At 44.5% G+C, this 18,387-nt stretch overlaps 1 protein-coding gene across 1 annotated transcript in view; it reads left to right on the top strand.

The window, feature by feature from the left end:
* Window positions 1-18,387, top strand: part of LOC119739303 (formin-F-like) — an 88,962-nt gene that overhangs the window by 53,825 nt on the left and 16,750 nt on the right. Inside the window, exons 5-7 of the mRNA XM_038214188.1 lie at window positions 5,198-5,298; window positions 6,325-6,408; window positions 10,447-10,565. Of these exons, the coding sequence (XP_038070116.1) occupies window positions 5,198-5,298; window positions 6,325-6,408; window positions 10,447-10,565 (304 nt within the window). The remainder of the gene's footprint in view (window positions 1-5,197; window positions 5,299-6,324; window positions 6,409-10,446; window positions 10,566-18,387) is intronic.

Here is an 18,387-nt window from a genome sequence, read left to right as displayed (position 1 = left end):
TTTGTTTTTTACATATATTTAGTAAACAAAATACTCCTTTCTATTTTTGTAAACAGGGTTTACATGACTAACACATTTTAGAAACGAAGAAACTTATTTTTCAAGTGATGTTTACAAGATTCAAAAAGTTATCAAAAAGAATTTACTTTACATTGGTTTTACATTACTTTTTTCTGGAACAAGTATCACAAGAGTTCACTGTCTATGATTTTATTAATTTAGTTTCTGGGATTTCCTCAGGAAGAACGACCTATTCTATTACAGAAAATACCTCGCCTCCAATATCTACAAATACATTTCCAATTTGTATTATTTGACAATAACAAAAGAACATTGTGCCACTGCACACAAACACTTCCCCCTTGCATACGTTCATCTGGTGTTTTGAACAACGTACGTGCAGAACTGCATTGGTTTTTGATGTATAACGGAGAAGGACAAAACATATGAGACAACCTTTTTCAAATTCATCTCTGATGATGTCTTGATAACATCTCAAAAATACATACCTTTCACGCTCATGGTTTCTGCTCATTTCACATCTTATGCTCGGCCCAAGACAATTAGGAAGATTTGTTTTAGTTTAACCGTTCTAAATTTGAATTCATATGACTTTTAGCCTTTTTCATTCTCCAAAAGTAAAGCTCATCATCTTTGCTCTTATTTAGTAAAACAAAATGTTAATCCGGACTCTTGGCCTACGTAAAATAAAAAGGGGGGGGGGGTTTCCTATTGGGGGCACTCTTCAAAACTGACCATTATTATGCATACTGCAAATATTATATGCCCATTTTCATGGCGCATTGTGATGGTTTTTACGTGAGTTTTCTTTTTTAGGATTTGGGATTGATGTCAGTACTCTCTAACCATTTATTTCAATAATTGCTGACAAAAAAAACATTTGTCAAAAAAATCTGCCAGGTGCAAAGTACCCCCCTGCCCCCCTCTGGATATGCCACTGCTCAAAAACCATTACAATGAGACATGAAAATTGGCATGATTTGCAGTATGCATAAAATGGCCAGTTTTGAAGAGCCCCCCATTTGAAATATGGGTACCAGCCCCTCCCCTCCCCCCCCCCCCTGTTTTTTTTAATTTTACGGAGGCTAAGTGTCCGGGGCAAGAAACATGTCTACATTTTGGCGTGGACGTGCGTTTGCCCCCCCCCCCCCCCCCCAACATCAAATGCTGGATACGCTACTGCCTGATGATGGCATCATTACATTATATACTGACTCATTGCCAAGCAGTATACCATTACAAAACCACAGAAATGCACAATAGACATCGTCTTGGACGATGTAATCTGCTTGTCTGGTAGCTTTTTAGTTGGTTTTAAAGACTTGGCAGGGCCAAGGATGACTCATCTCTGGAACCAATAATAAACTTGAATAATAAAGTGGAACATTCTTGAAAATGCATTTGAGCATTTGTATTCTTTCTCTTTCAATTGGTGTTTATAGTTTGTAAAGAAGTTGTCACACTAGAGTAAATTGCAGCAGGTCAAGACGAGATGACCATATACGTTCGGGAGTTAAAATATGAAGTAAAATGAAGTAAATGAAGCAGTCTTTCAACTGACTTTCACATTTACAGTTAAAATGTTCAGTGTCATTCAATTAAAACTTCAGAAGCTCTCAACGAAAAAAATAATATCTGGAGCTCAAATCACACGACGCCAAAACGCCATTGAATAAAGCAAGTGTGTATGATTCAAGTAAAGCCATGTACCCAATCAAGAGAGTAATCGAGACACCATTTATATTGTGGCACCGCATGCACCGGCGTCTTTTATGTCATTGGATCTCCAGTCCTTTCATCACAACCTCTTTGTCTAGTGCCGCCTTGGCTGGTTACCCAATTTCTTTTGTCAGCGTTAATCCAGGATTAGTATAACGACCCATGCCTGCGCACACTAGCCCGCATTGCCCGCACTTGCACTCAAAGGAACGCAAGGGCCCGTGCAATTGCAGCCAAACCCGTGTGGCACTGGGTTGCCCGCATGCACATGCGTGCTCCCGGGGGCGCACGCGGGTGGGAGCAAATTGGAAGTAATCCATGGGGCCTAAGTGAATGAGACATAGGGTCATTGTAAATAATCAGTGTCTCTGTATCCCGTAACAACATATATACAAGACCAAAATCAAGAGCTTTAAACAGATGAAACAGAAATAAAAGTAAAATCAATTTAAAAAGTCCAAAGATAAAGAAGTCTTGATATCCAAATCAAGTAACTTTTGAGGACTTATCACATTATATCAATCATTGTGTTTGGTAATTTTGAAGAAATATCCAAAAGCCCTGCAATAGACCTATCTATTAAAGCCCCACCTAATGTATTTTGACCAATCAAATCCATGATTAATGTCTGAGGCCCTTTTGAAACGTCAAACTTCTGCCGTGTCTAATTCAATTCATTGGAGACGGAGCAAAAACGGCAGAAGTGCGGCAGTTGCTTCAAACGTCAGTTTTCTGTCGAACGCAATTCATTTGTTTAAGATAGCAGACCAGTGGCTGAGCCAGGCTCTACAATATTTCTTTTATGGGATGGGGCAAGAAAAGGGGTTAAGAAATAATTTGGGTTGGGGGAAGGAGGCAACATAGAAAATCAAGGGGGATGGACGTCATTTGACAATTGAGGGCCTTGTTCAAATCCTGTAGGTACATGTATTAATTTTTAAAGTAGCTGCACTTGTTCATTTTTCTGATATTTATACAAATGATGACTTTGATCTCTTTTCCTTTTTAATTTTCCCCCTTGTTTTTTTTTGCTTGACAAAAATGGTAAGTCTCACCCATAATTCCCTTCTAAAAAATATCCAACTAGCCAAGATGGTTAGTCTCCTCCATAATTCCCTTCTAAAAATATCCTCCTGGCCAAGATAGTTAGTCTCCTCCATTATTCCTTTCTAAAATATCCTCCTGGCCAGGATGGTTAGTCTCCTCCATAATTCCCTTCTAAAAAATATCCTCCTAGCAAAAATGGTTAGTCTCCTCCATAATTCTCTTTTAAAAATATCCTCCTGGCCAAGATGGTTACTCTCCTCCATTATTCCCTTCTAAAAATATCCTCCTGGCTAAGATGGTTAGTCTCCTCCATAATTCCCTTCTAAAAAATATCCTCCTAGCAAAAATGGTTAGTCTCCCCCATAATTCCCTTCTAAAAAATATCCTACTAGCCAAGATGGTTAGTCTCCTCCATAATTCCCTTCTAAAAAATATCCTACTAGCCAAGATGGTTAGTCTCCTCCATAATTCCCTTCTAAAAAATATCCTCCTAGCAAAAATGGTTAGTCTCCCCCATAATTCCCTTCTAAAAAATATCCTTCTAGCCAAAATGGTTAGTCTCCTCCATAATTCCCTTCTAATAATGTCCTCCTAGCCAATATGGTTAGTTTCCTCCATAATTCCCCTTCAAAAATTATCCTAACAAAATAAATGGTTTATCTCCTCCTTATTTCTTTCTAACTAATATCCTCCTGACCAAAATGGATTGCCTTCTCCTTATTTTCTTCTAATATATAAAAGTATTACCACAATAGATTACCTTCTCCATAACGCTAGCAACTGATACACATGAACAGAACACATGTTCGCATCGCATTAACCCCCCTGAAAATGTATATAATTTGCCCTATTTTTGTCCGCCCCTGATAAACACGTGCTCCAATGTGTTCCTTTCCGAACCTTCCACCGCGACTGAATACATGACTCCATATCAATCAGATTGTTTACTTTTACACCGACCCCAACATTATAGAATCACACTTAATTATCCTTAAAAAAAAAAAAAAAAAAAAAAAAAAACGCGCATAACTAATTAATCTCCCAGTTCATGACGTCATTCTCCATAATCACGCCACAGGTTATATCTTAACCTGAAGCACAGTGTAGCCCATGCAAATTCTGGCTTGGCAGACTAACGTGAATGCGAGTTAAGAGTTATGTACTAAGTTACAATTTTATCAAAAGAAATTAAATCGTTTTAAATACCAAAGAGCAATATCCAGCCTAGTCTAGAATGGCAAAGTAACAATTGATAAAATACAGCGAAAAAAAAGAAAAGTTTAGGTCACAATGTTATGCTAAACTTGCTAAGAACTTGGCCGTACAGATGCCTTCAATTGGGAAACCAGGGTTGCTCACAGCTTCACACAGTTTTGTTGTATGATAATTCATTAATTCGTTCGCAATAAACAGGTAGTCCGGGATCCTAAGTTTTCCCAGGAACAAGAACAAATGCAATCGGCCTACAAAGAAATAAAATCCCACATTACATTTAGGAGAACAATTTCATTTGAGATCAAGCGTCGAAAAAAAAATTGACAATTTTTCTGTTATAAGTACACTATCATGGGCAACAAGGAAGTGACGGCCTCCTTAAGTTGTAATTGCTCCCAGGAAAGGCGAAAAACCCACCCCCCCCCAAAAAAAATCATTAGTTTAAAACATGGGCAATTTCCCTTCCGGCCCCTAGTCAAGGCGACCAAGTTTTCCTCAAACTCTAGAAGCAATCTTTGTAGTTTGTCATTGTTAAATAATAGATGTGTGTGCCTCATCACTTTATTCTCACTCCCTTCTTCTCAAATAATACACAAGTGAAAGTAGCCAAAACAATGCCAATGTAGCAATAAAATATGTTAACTTACAATCAGAAGAATATTAACCACGGCAGTTGTGCAACTCTACAGCCCAAATCACAAATCAAAAGGAGCGTGTTTGCTTTTTGGAACAATTTGGCAATGGTGCAGGCCGGTTATCTTGTGATAATTGCTAGATGTTATCGATATCATATCAGCCAGCTGTATTCATGCAATGCATGCGATATTCACACCATTTTACCACCTTTTACCACAATACCAGTCATGGCAAAGACATTACACTCAGCAAATTATTATGCCCAAATTTGCGGCAGTGGGTTGAACATTCTTCTAAATTTAGCACATAGCATGTAAACAAACATTGCACACTGCGTCTACAGTCTCAACAAAATTGCTGCCGAAGTTTCTAATCCATTATCATGTGGGACATAAAACAGTGCCATTTTTAAACACAGTTACAGTTGTAACATTTTTATTCAAATATTTTGGTTTTTATAAAATATATTTTATTATATTGAACTCTAGGGTAGTTCTCACACTTAACACCTCTAGTGTGGTATGAATCTGTTCTAGTGTTTTCTTCCTTTTGTTGGCAGTGATGAAGCGGGACCTAAACAACGTCAAGAAGAACATGACAGTTCTTCTTAAAGTCGAAAACCCATCAGAAAGAGATGTTGCATTTTTTGATGATGTTGCTGTAAGTATTTGACGTTTATAGCAAAGAGTTAGTAATGTGTGAAGCGTTGTGACCTTTGCCACAGTGTAGTAGAAGAGTCTTTTTCTGAGTCCAACAATTGTACTAAAATATAGGCTGGTACAGTAGGAGTTAGATCTGAAAAAAAATAGACATAGAGATGTTTGCATTAGATTTGATTATCAGTAGAATTCAGATCATTGTTAGACAAAAAGATGTACTAGAAATTTCCAAGAATGTGTGAAAGGACCAAGACTCGGACTCAAATTCAATTGTGCTGTAAATTATTTGTATACTCATTCTAAGTACTCTTGCACAGCCATCATGCTAAGGCTAGATTCCTGCTATGAAACCTCATTTTCTGTTCACTACAGAACTAACAAAGATGTGACTGCAACATTTGTTAGTTAAAAAAGTACAAATTGCTTAGATTTAAGAAGTGATCCGGATCTGTGTCTAGATGCAGGATTTTTTTTTAAGGATTTTCATCCATCATATGGAAAACTTTCACCAGATCATTGTGTGAGCAGCTCCGTGTGCATGACACTGACCCAGTTACCCTGTATGCCTTATCACCCACCTAGTTTAACCACTCAGGTCAATGGACTAGACCATTTATACAACGGGGGAGTGTAAAGGTAGACAAACACAAGCGTATACATGTACATGTTTTTTAGTGAATATGCAAACTTTTTAGCGAACTTACAATAAGGGAAGGAATTGTTCATCTTTGGTCGGAGGTTTGCGCTCTTTGAGTGCTTTCTATTTTCTTCTGTAATTGACACCGTATTTTTGACACCCTCGCATGCACCCATCCAGGTTTGAGTATTGTTCTTCTGGAAATTTTTGTTGTTGTTGTTCAAAGTTACATTTTTACGTCTACTCCTGTTGATTTAGTACACAGTTTCTAATGAGGTTGTCCCCAATTGGTGTCCTTAAGTATAGACAAATCCGGACATGCTATCAATTGTGTCACGGAGGAGTCAATTTTATGTAACGGCAGATCTTTTCTTTTCTCATTGCGAACAGGCATTTGTGGAGCAGTATGGGCGAAAACTAGCATCCTTGCAGAAAAAAAGTGAAGAAATGAAAACGGCATATGAACGAATGCTGGTAAGTAAAGGGGAAAAGTGCAGTGTTTATTGGTTGTCCAATTCTGTCAGTTGTCATGTCTTGTATGAGGTCTTTCATGTAGGACTGTTGGTGGGTGTGCATCACTGTATTTAACACATTTAGAATGCAAAAGAAATAAGAAAGTACATGGTACACATTCAAATTTTTCCATTCTTTTAAACCCAAAATATTTTTTACTTACCTCAGGACATCAAAAATAACATTATTTTTGTCCATACTTCTACTTGTGCCAATTCACACTTTCACATCTAAGACATGACCAAAATTTACAAATTAAGTATCTGTTGTTCATTAATTGAGTCGATTTATGAATTAATTTTATAAAGTTTCAGTCCTTTAATTAAAGAAAATCCAGGAGAGCTATAAATCACTCTCCTCAAATCTCTGAGAGCTAATAGCCTAGCGGCGGAACGTTAAAAGTGTACATTTATTTTAAAGACATGTCTGATATATTGAGAAACTGCCATCGGTATGTTACAACAAATGCAAAACATATCAGCAAAGTTGTCACAGCTGAATCTTCTAAACCATCATGAATATCAGAAATAATTATCAGAAATAGCCTACTTGCGTGGAAACCCATAATTTGGTGATTTCTTCACCTCTTTCCTACTCTGTAACTTCGTTAAGTCTGCTTAAGTATTGGGTTGAAACTTTCACAGATGAGAGATAAGATATGAGAAAGGACTGAAAAAGGTGTTAATGGTTTTTTTTATTATTTAGATCAATGTTTTGAAATACCTGACGCTGACGCTAAGGGGGGAAAACAAATCAGTGTTTCAGATTTATTTTCTCCATTTTTCAACAATTTACGTCGCCGACATAAACAACTAATAAAAATGGAGTGGCCTTATGTGGAGTTTTGTAGTGCAAAGTATATGCTGGAGGGGAGGGGACAAGACAATGTTAATCTTTTCGTGGTGATTTATTGCCACCCCGTTTACACTGGATCCTGCAAAGGGGGGCAAAGGGGGACCGCATCCTGCGGTTGCAATAAAACTACAGGGAAGCTAACCGCAAGTAAACTGTGCAGTGTTTACACCCGATCCTGATCCCCCTCCAATCTCCATTTACAACGGAAGGAAGGTCATTGAGTGTGTGCAGAAGATGGCCAATTTCGTGCGCTAATCACTACAGAAATTAAGATATAATGTTTTTCATCGCTATCTCACTGCTTGACTACTGATGATTTACTTGATATTTTACTCACGCTGGTCCCCCGATTTTTGTCGTAATCTAGATCTAGCTTCATCCTCTACGCATTGTCCCCACTGTCCATGAATAACATCACAGTAACGTTACGTATAGAAGCAATGACTTCCAAACGAAGTTAATTAGTCTTTTTTAGAGCAATTGTTTATACCATTGAGGTAGGAATGTAGCGGTATTTAACTCCAATTGTTTTTTGTTAATTTACTGGGAATATGGAAAGATTTAGAACAACATTAAATTGGCATAAACGGGACTACACAAAATAAAGATTGGATTTGGGAACACGTCGTGGGTAGCGATTTCTTGGCGATTGTGTAGTTAAGGGCCCCGTTCCAAATAAAGAGAACGTAATACGGCCATCCAGGAGTCACTCAACTACTAATTAATATTTAAAACCAACCAGGGTTTGAAGTTTTAAGGGAATCTTTGGGGGTAAAATAGTGATTAAGACGACAAAACGTAACACGAACAAATTGGTCATGGGGAGCAGTATAAGTGCGGCCGTGCTGAACCACGTTGGTATCAGCTGAAAATGCGTGAGCAAATCGCATTTTCTAACCAAGGATAATGTTCAAACTTAACCAAAAAAATTAGATTTAAAGAATATAAAATCTGCTTAATGCAGAAATGATTTAGGAATGAAAAACACTTTAAGGACTAAAACAGAACCATCGCGGGCCTCGCCGCGACTTGAATAATAACAAAATATTTTTCGCGGACTTTTCTACGCTGGCAGGATGTGACTGGGTCAAATTGCGGGGTTCGATCCACCAATTGCGTTTACACTCAACAATTAGGGGATCAAATCCCGCAATTGCGGGGTCCGATCCTTCCCGAAAGGGGGATTCAGAAAGGGGGATCCCATCCGGCTAAAGCTCGATCCACCTCGTTGCGGTTAAGCAGACTTCGATCCTCCTTGCCGGATCAGATCCCCCTCGAATCCCCCTTGCGGTATCTAGTGTAAACGCGGTGTTATTGCTGCTTCACCCCACCGGACCTGAACCTGGAAAAGTCACGGAAGGCAGTTGCCTAAGCCTGCCAAAAGTTCGCAGGTCAAGCAACACCTACGGTAGTAGATGTGGACCCAAAACAATCCTGCTGAAATAATGCTAATAAGGAAAATGATCATGGCACAAACTATATGCTCTCAAATTGGCACACCTTGCATGCTTTAGCCAGTGGAGGGACCAGGTGGCAACCAGTTAGCTGGCCAGTGCGAATTTGAAAAGCAAAATCACCTCATTTGACCATAGGGGTGCTCTCCCTTGCTGTTTTCAAGAAAGCATGGTCAGAGATCTTTAAATGCACCTGAGACATTCACAATATGTCACATTCACTTATTTCTGCACTAAATGTGTAGTGGGTTAAATATGTAGACCCACATCTTATTTAGCTGCAATTTCTTGGATGGACTCTTAATCAGACTGCAATCCGATTTGACTTGAGATTGTGACATGCAAAAGTTTCTCCAAACAAATGTGCACAAACTTGGCATGATGAAATTGTGTTGTCACAAAATGTTGCAAATTATCATTTACGTTCAGACATGTTACAAAAATTGAGTTGAGTCTAGCATTTCATCTCTTTGTTTTGCTTTGTTTGAATACTACAAAATCTGACGAAGATTTCTGCTGCAAATCTAAAGGATGCCATAATACAGTTAATGTAGGGAAGATTTTTATGCCCCGCGGCGAAGCCGAAGGGGCATACTGTTTCCGCCTTGTCCTTCCGTGGGTGGGTGTGTGTGTGGGTGGGTAGGTGTGTCTGTGTGGGTGGGTGTGAGTTTGTCTTACATTCCCTATGTGGACTTGTGAACAAGAGATGTCCACATAATGCAGGTTGTGTTAACGTTATGTGGACTAAGCCGTGTCCACATAAGGTTTTGCCCTTTCTGGAAAACAGGTTTAGAGGCATTTTTGGGTTAGGTTTATCCGTAGCAGAATGAAGAGAAACACTATAGGGAATCATAGAAAAAAAATTGGGTTAAAAGAGTTTTCACAGTTTAAGTAAAGTTATTTTTTGTACCGAGTTTTCTTAACTACACGAAAACAAAGGAATGTCCACACAAGGTATGTAACGTAAACCTGGGTGTGGGTGTGTTTGTGTGTCCGGACAAATCTTGTCAGCGCGATAACTTGAGAAATACTTCACATATGAACTTCAAATTTGGTTTGTGAATTGTTCTTGGTAATCCTAAGAACCCTTTTGCATTTGGGAACAAAAGGTCAAGGGTCAAGGTCACAGCGACTAAAACAAAAGAAATTTTGTCAGCGCGATAACTTGAGAAATACGGTTTGTGGATTGTCCTTGGCAATCCTAAGAAGCCTATTGCATTTGGGGCCAAAAGGTCAAGGGTCAAGGTCACAGTGGCTAAAACAAAAGAAATTTTGTCAGCGCGATAACTTGAGAAATACTTTACATGTGAACTTCAAATTTGGTTTGTGGATCGTTCTTGGTAATCCAAATAGGCCTATCGCATTGGGGGTCGAAAGGTCAAGGGTCAAGGTCACAGTGGCTAAAACAATAAAAATCTTGTATTTATTCTGAGATCATAGGGATTAGGGATTAATTCATATAAAACCTACAGAAGACACTAATGCTTTCATTGAACGTTCCATGTGACCAAGGTACATGTAAGTTGATGTTAAAAGAGTGGTGTTATGTCATGGGAACAGTCACGGTTGCGGGGCATTTGTGTTTGTAAACACACCTGACTTGTTTTTTTCTCATTTATGCTAAACATAACATACCGGGTACCTATTTCATCCCTTTTGTGATGTTTTTGTGTACATATTTTATTTACAGGAGAGATTTGCCGAGCCACAAGGGGTTGACTCAAGTGATATTTTTACTGCCATCAGTGATTTTGTCAAGGCTTTCAAACGGGAGATGGATCTTATACATGCTGCAGCTGGGCTTGGAAGGCAAGTAATTTAAGACATTTAAGGGCCTGCCATATGGATATGCTTGCCCCCCAACCAAAAAATATTTGAGGTATTAACTGAATTAACTTTTGTCAATGACAGGCATTGTCTTTGACGTCATGATGACATCACCAGGTGTCAGATTACCAGCGACTTTAGTTCAAACAGTGACCAGCTTCTTTCACTTATAACTCTTCAACAAAATGATAAATCATGCTACAGCTGAGGTGTCGTAGTCCCATTGAAGTTGGACAAGAACTCAAGGCAGAGTAATAATTCGAACCACTGTGAGGCCCCTTTTGGCTCCAAGCACAAGTACTCCTTCAACGGCCAGAAAAGGAGAGTTGTGGGAGACCTAGACTGCTATAAACTGCTATTATTATTATTATTATTTCTAGTTGACATAGCTTTATCAGCCAGCGGACTACTTTTTTTTAGACTATGAATAGTCCAAAGAAAAGCAGTTTAGCCACTTTGTCCGTTGTAGGTTTCCATCGCCGCAGTGAGTTGATGATGCACCAGGAGCTAGATGGTTTGGTTTAGGAAGCGACGGATGATGTTGCATGTTTGGAGGATGACTGTCCGTTGGAGAATCTAAAGGAGCAGTGGGTGGGAGAGCTGTTGAGGTCCATATTGTAAAAAGTTGTGCACTTTTGAGACTAAAGCATAAAACTTTGTACGTTGGTTCTTCATACAATTAATACAATGATTGGATGCGAGAAAAATATTCATGTATACATCACTCTACTTACCTGTAGAGCGAATACTGCATATGCATTGTTCCCTATGCCGGCAGGCAATTTGCTAAGAGTTTTACACAATAGCGCCCTCACGTGTCCTACCCACGACGCCCTGTGACATGCGCACTACGTTAGCGTCCTCTTTTTCTCTTAGCCGCAGGCGAGGTATATCGTGAAATTTCGATCGACTCGAATTTCACTGTTTTATTTATGCCTCTTAGCTGGGAGAAAGCTATTTATCAGATATAAAGAGAAAGTGTTTATTGTAGAGTTATCATAGTGAGTTATTCTAAGTGAAGTGAGTTAGAAAAATGAGTAAATCTAGGAAGTTGGGGAGGACTGGGTGTGTCGATAATGGAGGGACGTACATCCCACCAGACAAGCTCGAGTTCTCGGGGGACTGCACCGGTGATGGTACGTCACCGCGGCAGCAGTCCCCTAGTCGGCCCCTTCAGCCACTGCCGGCTGTTGGAGTTGACGGACCCGTTGACCAAGCGGGGGGCCGTACAACCCCACCATCTTCGGTCAATATTCACGGGTCCGCCCAACTGAAGGGGAAACGCACCGGCAAGACAAAGAAATTGTATGACGCCGGGGCAGTACCCAAAAAGGGACGTACGGCAAAAGGTGGCCCCGCTACGGGGCGCACCGTGCCTGTCCCTGGCCCGTCCACGGGGCACACGCAGCCGGAGGAAGTACTCCTCCATGGCTCAGTGCACCCAGGCCCACCCAGCCCTGTGATTACCACGATGCCTGGGGATGGGCTGTTATATGGCCGGCTAATCGACCGTACAGCACCCGCCTATGTTACCGGCGTGGGGGCGCTGTCGGCCGCCCGGGCTATTGATCGCGTAGAGCCGAATCCCTGGGATTCCCCCGGAGCGTTAATGCTACGCTCAGAGGGCATGCCTCTACATCGGATTTTATTCGTTGTTCGGGCATCCCTGTGTCCCCGCAATCCTCGGCAACTACTCAGAGTCTTTCTTCAAAAAGGAAAAAAATCGAAAAAGAACCGCCGTTCCCGCCGTTCTTCGACGAGTTCTAGCGGGTCATCCGGTCGATCACACTGTGGGAAACGCCACAAGGGTGGCGACCCGATTTCACGCGATCATTTTTTTTTAGGCTTTTCACTCCCTCGCGGCCTCATTGTCAGGCCGGCAGGGAGACTATGGTCACAGCTGGATGACTCCGGGCCAAAGGGCAAACCGCACACGGTTAGCCGTGCGCCAGAGTCCCCGCCAGAATTACAGCCCCCACCCGCCAGTCATCACGGCCGTGGTGGGGTGACTACAGACCAGCGGACAATGCCGTGCACGGAGAGCCGTGCACCGGCGTCCCTGCCCGGTATTAGTTTACACCCATCGGTGTCACTAGAGTCTGAGCGGGGCCCGATACCGGGACACCGTGACGACGCTGCTTCGCCCCCGGGGCCTGGTTCCCATTCCCCGGTGACAACTCGCCCCCTGTACTCTGACAATTCGGCGGACGAGAGCGAGCTGACCCGCACCATGCAACGTCTATCGGTGGCCGAGACCGAACTCCGCTTGGTTCAACGGGATATGATCAGGGTTCTGAATCACCCTGCTGGTACCGAACCTCCTCCTCCTCCTGAGCGTCAGTCGTTCAAGAAGAGATCGGGGCCGACGGCAGAACCGGTCCGGGCTTTTCCCACAATGCCTCTGGACCGCGTGTGCGTTGATCACATCGACGGGATAATGCACGCAAAGACATGGAGTGCCTACGCTAAGCGCGTAGACTCGTATTATCATTTTCCCCCAGGGGATTTTGAGAAATATTTCTCAACTCCAGTCCTGCCGGACTCGGCCATTGACAAACTCGCCGCTGACCGAGGGACGGCTTCATCCAAGGTTCCTTTTACGGACAAGACCCGTGGAAAGCTAGAGGATGTCACCCGTAGAATGGACTCGGCGGCACGCATGGGTATGCGTGCGACGTCCTTTCTTCTTCTCCTATCCGAGTACCTGGCCCTGGGATATGAAGAAGATTTGGTAATACCAGCCGACATGATGGTGGCTGCTCTCCATTGCCTCGATCCTGGCCTATGCTCCACTCTCGACCAGTTTGCTAGAGTGTCGACCTTGGCAACATCGTCACGCCGCGCCAATGTGCTAGATGCGCTTTTCCTCCCTTCACCTGGAGCACGTAAGCGTCTCGACGAACTTCCGTTGTCAGGCCCGGACTTATTTTCTGGTAAGTTTCAGGAGGCCATGGAGGCCGAGGCAAAGCGCCTCAAGGCCACTGAGAAAATAAATCTCAAGAAATCGGCCGAGCCGAAAACCGCCCCCTGGTCAGAGCGGCCCGTGGTGGATTTCGTGGGCGCGCCGATAAAACGGTCGGCCCGCGCTATTCACAACCACATACCGGACAACAACGTCCCCAGTCGGGACGCGGTTTCTGTGCGCCCACTCCCCGGTACACCGGGGCGTGGCGCAAATGACTTATACGTCTCCAGGCGGCCTCCCGCCAGGGGACCCATGGGAGGCCGCCTTCAGGAGTACATGGGGTCCAGGGTGCAGGTGACGACCGATGGGTCCTCGAAACGATCAGCAGCGGTTACGCGCTCGAGTTTACAAGGACCCCCCCGTCGGACATGCTTATTCGGACAACGCCCGTACCGCCCGACACAGCAAAACGCCGCTCCCTCGAGGGGGAGATCGACACCCTCCTTCTAAAGAGAGCAGTTCGTGTTGTCCCCCAAGGGGGGACCCAGGCAGGTTTCATGTCGACCTTCTTCTCGGCCCCCAAGAAGGAGACCGGCGTGTGGCGTCCAATATTGAACTTAAAACCCCTCAACAAGTTCATACGTCCGAAACATTTCCGCATGGAAACGTTACGGACCATTCTCGAATCGATCATAACGCCAGCGTGGGCGGCCAGTATAGACTTGAAAGACGCGTACTTTCACGTACCGATAAGGCCGGAGCACCGCAAATTCCTACGTTTCCAATACAAGAATATACTGTACGAATTTGTGGTGCTCCCGTTCGGGCTGTCCACTTCTCCGCGGGTGTTCACCCGGATCGTGAAGACGATCGGGGCGGCACTGCGGCGACGAGGGATCATGATTTTCATGTACCTCGACGATTGGCTAGTAGTGGGTCGTTCTCGGGGGGAGACGGAAGCGGCGCTCCAACTAACGTGGCACCTTGCTTCCGACCTGGGATTTCTCATCAACACCGAGAGAAATCCCATCCAGTCCCCTCGCAGGTTCCCACCTTTCTAGGTGCATCCCTCGATCTTCGCAGGGGACTGGCCCGTCCATCGGAGGACCGCCTGCTGAACCTTCGGCAGTGCGTGTCCCTCTTCCTCCCGACGGTAGTGGCTCCGGCCCGAGCCTGGCTCAGGCTGTTGGGCCTTATGGCCAGTCTGGTGGACTTTTTGCAGGTTGAGGATGAGGCCAATTCAACTTCACCTGCTTTCTTTCTACAGACCCTGCTGGCACCCGATCGACCATCCGGTGCCCACTACGTCTTGGCTAGTCCCCCACCTTCATTGGTGGCTAGTTGAGGCCAATATAACGCAGGGCCGCGTTTTCTGCCCGCCCCGCCCGTCGGTACTTATCACGACCGACGCGTCAGGGTACGGCTGGGGGGCTACCCTCCACCCGCGACAGGTGGCGGGCGTATGGGGCCCCGAACATCAATCATCCCACATCAACGTCCTGGAAATGCTGGCAGTCACCAACGCCCTAAAACATTTCCAGTCGGACGTCAGAGGGCAAGCAGTCCTGGTACGATGCGACAACGCCACAGTGGTGGCATACATCAATCACCAGGGGGGCACTCGGTCAGGCCATCTGTGCGCACTAACGTGGGATCTCACCCTCTGGTGCATACATCACGGGATAGCACTGTCGTCAGTCCACATCCCGGGCGAAGAGAACGTCACAGCCGACACTCTCTCCCGAGGCTGGATCGCCCTGTCAGAGTGGTCACTGCTCCCACAGGTGGCTCAGTCGATCTTCCGACTAATCGACCGGCCGCATGTGGACCTATTCGCGTCGCGAATGAACAATCAGCTACCGATCTACTGCACGAGGGGCCCAGACCCCAACGCGTGGCAGACCGATGCGCTGTCGGTGCGGTGGGACGGCCTACTGGCCTACGCCTTCCCACCCATCTCCCTCGTTTCTCGAGTGCTGACCAAGATCGAGCAGGAGGATTGCCGAATCCTCCTCATAGCCCCGTTCTGGCCCCGCCAGCCGTGGTTTCCCCGGCTCGTCCGACTCTTGGTTTCACCGCCCGGTAATTCTACCGAGGAGGGCCGATCTCCTTTATCAGCCCAGCTCGGGAATCAGTCACCAGGCTCCGGGGGATCTTCACCTGACGTGCTGGGTATTGTCACGCGATCCCTCTGCTCAGCAGGCCTTTCGCGACGAGCTGCAACAATTGCAGCCCAGTCCCACAGAGCCTCAACCCGAAAGGTGTACGATAGCCGACTACGCCATTTCTTTAAATGGTGTAGACGGCAATCCATTCATCCCCCCAATTCTTCTGTAGGGGAAGTGGGGGATTTCCTCCTATACCTTTTTAACAGTGGGCTCACAACGGCCACGGTAAAAAATTATCGATCGGCCGTTGCCGCGATCCATCAGGGATTTCCGGACGGTTCCTCCGTTTCCGGCAACCCTGCAATTAGCCAACTGATTAAGGGGATGTTTAATACTCGTCCCCCAGTACGCACATTCATCCCATCTTGGGACCTCTTCAGTGTACTATCCACACTGGCGAGGGCTCCTTTTGAACCAATGAATTGCTCAACTTTGTTACAACTCTCCATCAAAGTAGCTTTTCTATTGGCTGTCGCTACGTCCCGACGACGTAGCGAACTACACTCGTTATCGATGCAGACAGGACACATCCGGTGGGAACCGGGGGCTGTCCGCCTGATCCCTACGGCCGGTTTTCTTGCAAAGAACCAGTCGGAGACCTTTACGCCCCCAGACATCTTTGTCCCGGACATCAAGTCTTTTTCGAACGAGACAAACGACAAACTTTGGTGCCCAGTTCGAGCACTTAAGTGGTATGTCAACCGTACGAAGTCACTTCGTACGGGACACGACAAATTGTTCATCACAACGACCCCGCCCCATGGGCCGGCGTCCCGCGATACAATCACTCGCTGGATCGTGACAGCTATCCGTTCCGTACCGGGCGGCTGGCCAGCGACCCAGGGACCCATTCGAGCGCATGAGGTCAGGGGAGTGTCCACCTCGTGGGCCTTTTTTAAGGGTGTCCCCCTAGGTGAAATCATCAAGGCAGCCTGCTGGAAGAACCCTAACACGTTCTCCGAATGCTACCTGAAGGATGTCCTCCAGGCAGATGGCAAGGCTGGAAGAGAAGTGCTACTGGCGGCCAGTCGAGCCTCACGGAAGCACTAACGGGTGAGCATATAAATATACATGTATATATTTCTATGGGCATTGAGTTTAATGAGGTGTACCTATCATGTGTTCATCCCCATAATGGTTACACCCCCCTGACCTTTTGCGCACGAGCTCTTTGGGTTCCACTTACGAGGTGAAGCCTAGAGCGTCTGGGGTGTTAGGTTTTTTGTTTGGTGTTGTTTGCCTTTGGCCACGCCTCATGTCCTACACCCCTGTAGACATACGGTAATTCGCGTATACCCACCGCCTTACTCGGTGCGAGTCTATGCATATGTAGTATTCGCTCTACAGGTAAGTAGAGTGATGTAGACTCCCCCCCCCCCCCCCCCCCCCCCCACAGTAGTGTGGTTGGGGTCTACGAGCGAATACTTACCTGTAGAGCACCCCTCCCTCCTTCCCCACTATACTCGATTCCTTGAGTGCTTACGCAAGTAACGCTTGAGAAAAAGAGGACTCTAACGTAGTGCGCATGTCACAGGGCGTCGTGGGTAGGACACGTGAGGGCGCTATTGTGTAAAACTCTTAGCAAATTGCCTGCCGGCATAGGGAACAATGCATATGTAGTATTCGCTCTACAGGTAAGTATTCGCTCGTAGACCCCAACCACACTACTGTGGGGGGGGGGGGGGAATTTGCCCTATGGTGACTTTCGAGGGCTCAATTTACTCAGTATACATGTACCCAGTTTGTTGATATTTAGAGATGTATATCATTCAAACCGAACTTTTCCATGACCCATATCTGATCTTACTTCATGAATTCTTACCATGATATGAACTTTCAAAGGTAGGGAAAGTTCAAAGCTGGTGAAGTTATGGGCATCCCTAGGATTTTTTTTCTAGAGGGGCCAAGCACTTTTCCCCAAAAAAAATCCCTGTATTTTTCCAGCTTATTTTCGATTTGTTATTTTTCAAGAGGTGAGAGGTCAGCGGGCTTTGGCTTTATACATGTATACCCATTTTCTACTATTACTTCGAAATGCAAACTTTTCATGTCCCAAAACGAAATAAAGAAACAGAAATTAATTTTGACTATTGTTCTATACAGGATCTTATGAATTCAGACCCAAAGACGAATTTGTTATTTAGAGCATCTGATCCCCATGTCCTCTGTTTTAATGCCTGGTGACGCAGGTGCAACAGAGCATACATGTATACATTGTACTGCTTTGATTCCGTGCAAAGGTCATAAATCAGAAGTTGTGAAGAATAAAAATTATTGTATTAAACACTCTGTTTTAAACCGGTGTGAGTCTGGATGGGTGATAATTACCCATCCAGACTCACACCGGTTTTAAACAGAGTGTTATAATACCTCCGGAACACACATTTATTCCCTTATTAAAGAACCTATTAACACTTATCGCAAAGAGAAGGGGTTTGCCCCGGTGCTTCTGTCAGTGGCTGCAATATGGCGCCGCAGCACCTTGTAAACCCTAATAAAGGTGATACATAATGGGTCTCACATTTTTCATAAACTTCATTTACCTGTTCTAAGTGCCTTGAGTACCTAATTGTTGGTAGATAAAGGCGCTATATATTGGGGTATTTGAATTGGCTAGTCTTGTCTTATAGTTATCCGGTTGTGGACGTTGGTACCACGAGCAGATATGTGATGTCACACAATGAAATAAAAAATAAGGTCCACGCTCAGCATTGAGAAGAATACATGTATG

Source organism: Patiria miniata, unplaced genomic scaffold (genome assembly GCF_015706575.1).
Source record: "Patiria miniata isolate m_02_andy unplaced genomic scaffold, ASM1570657v1 HiC_scaffold_30, whole genome shotgun sequence".
Taxonomy (NCBI): Eukaryota; Metazoa; Echinodermata; class Asteroidea; order Valvatida; family Asterinidae; genus Patiria; species Patiria miniata.
Note: the sequence above shows the minus strand (reverse complement) of the source record. Positions and strands in the feature narration are given on the sequence as shown.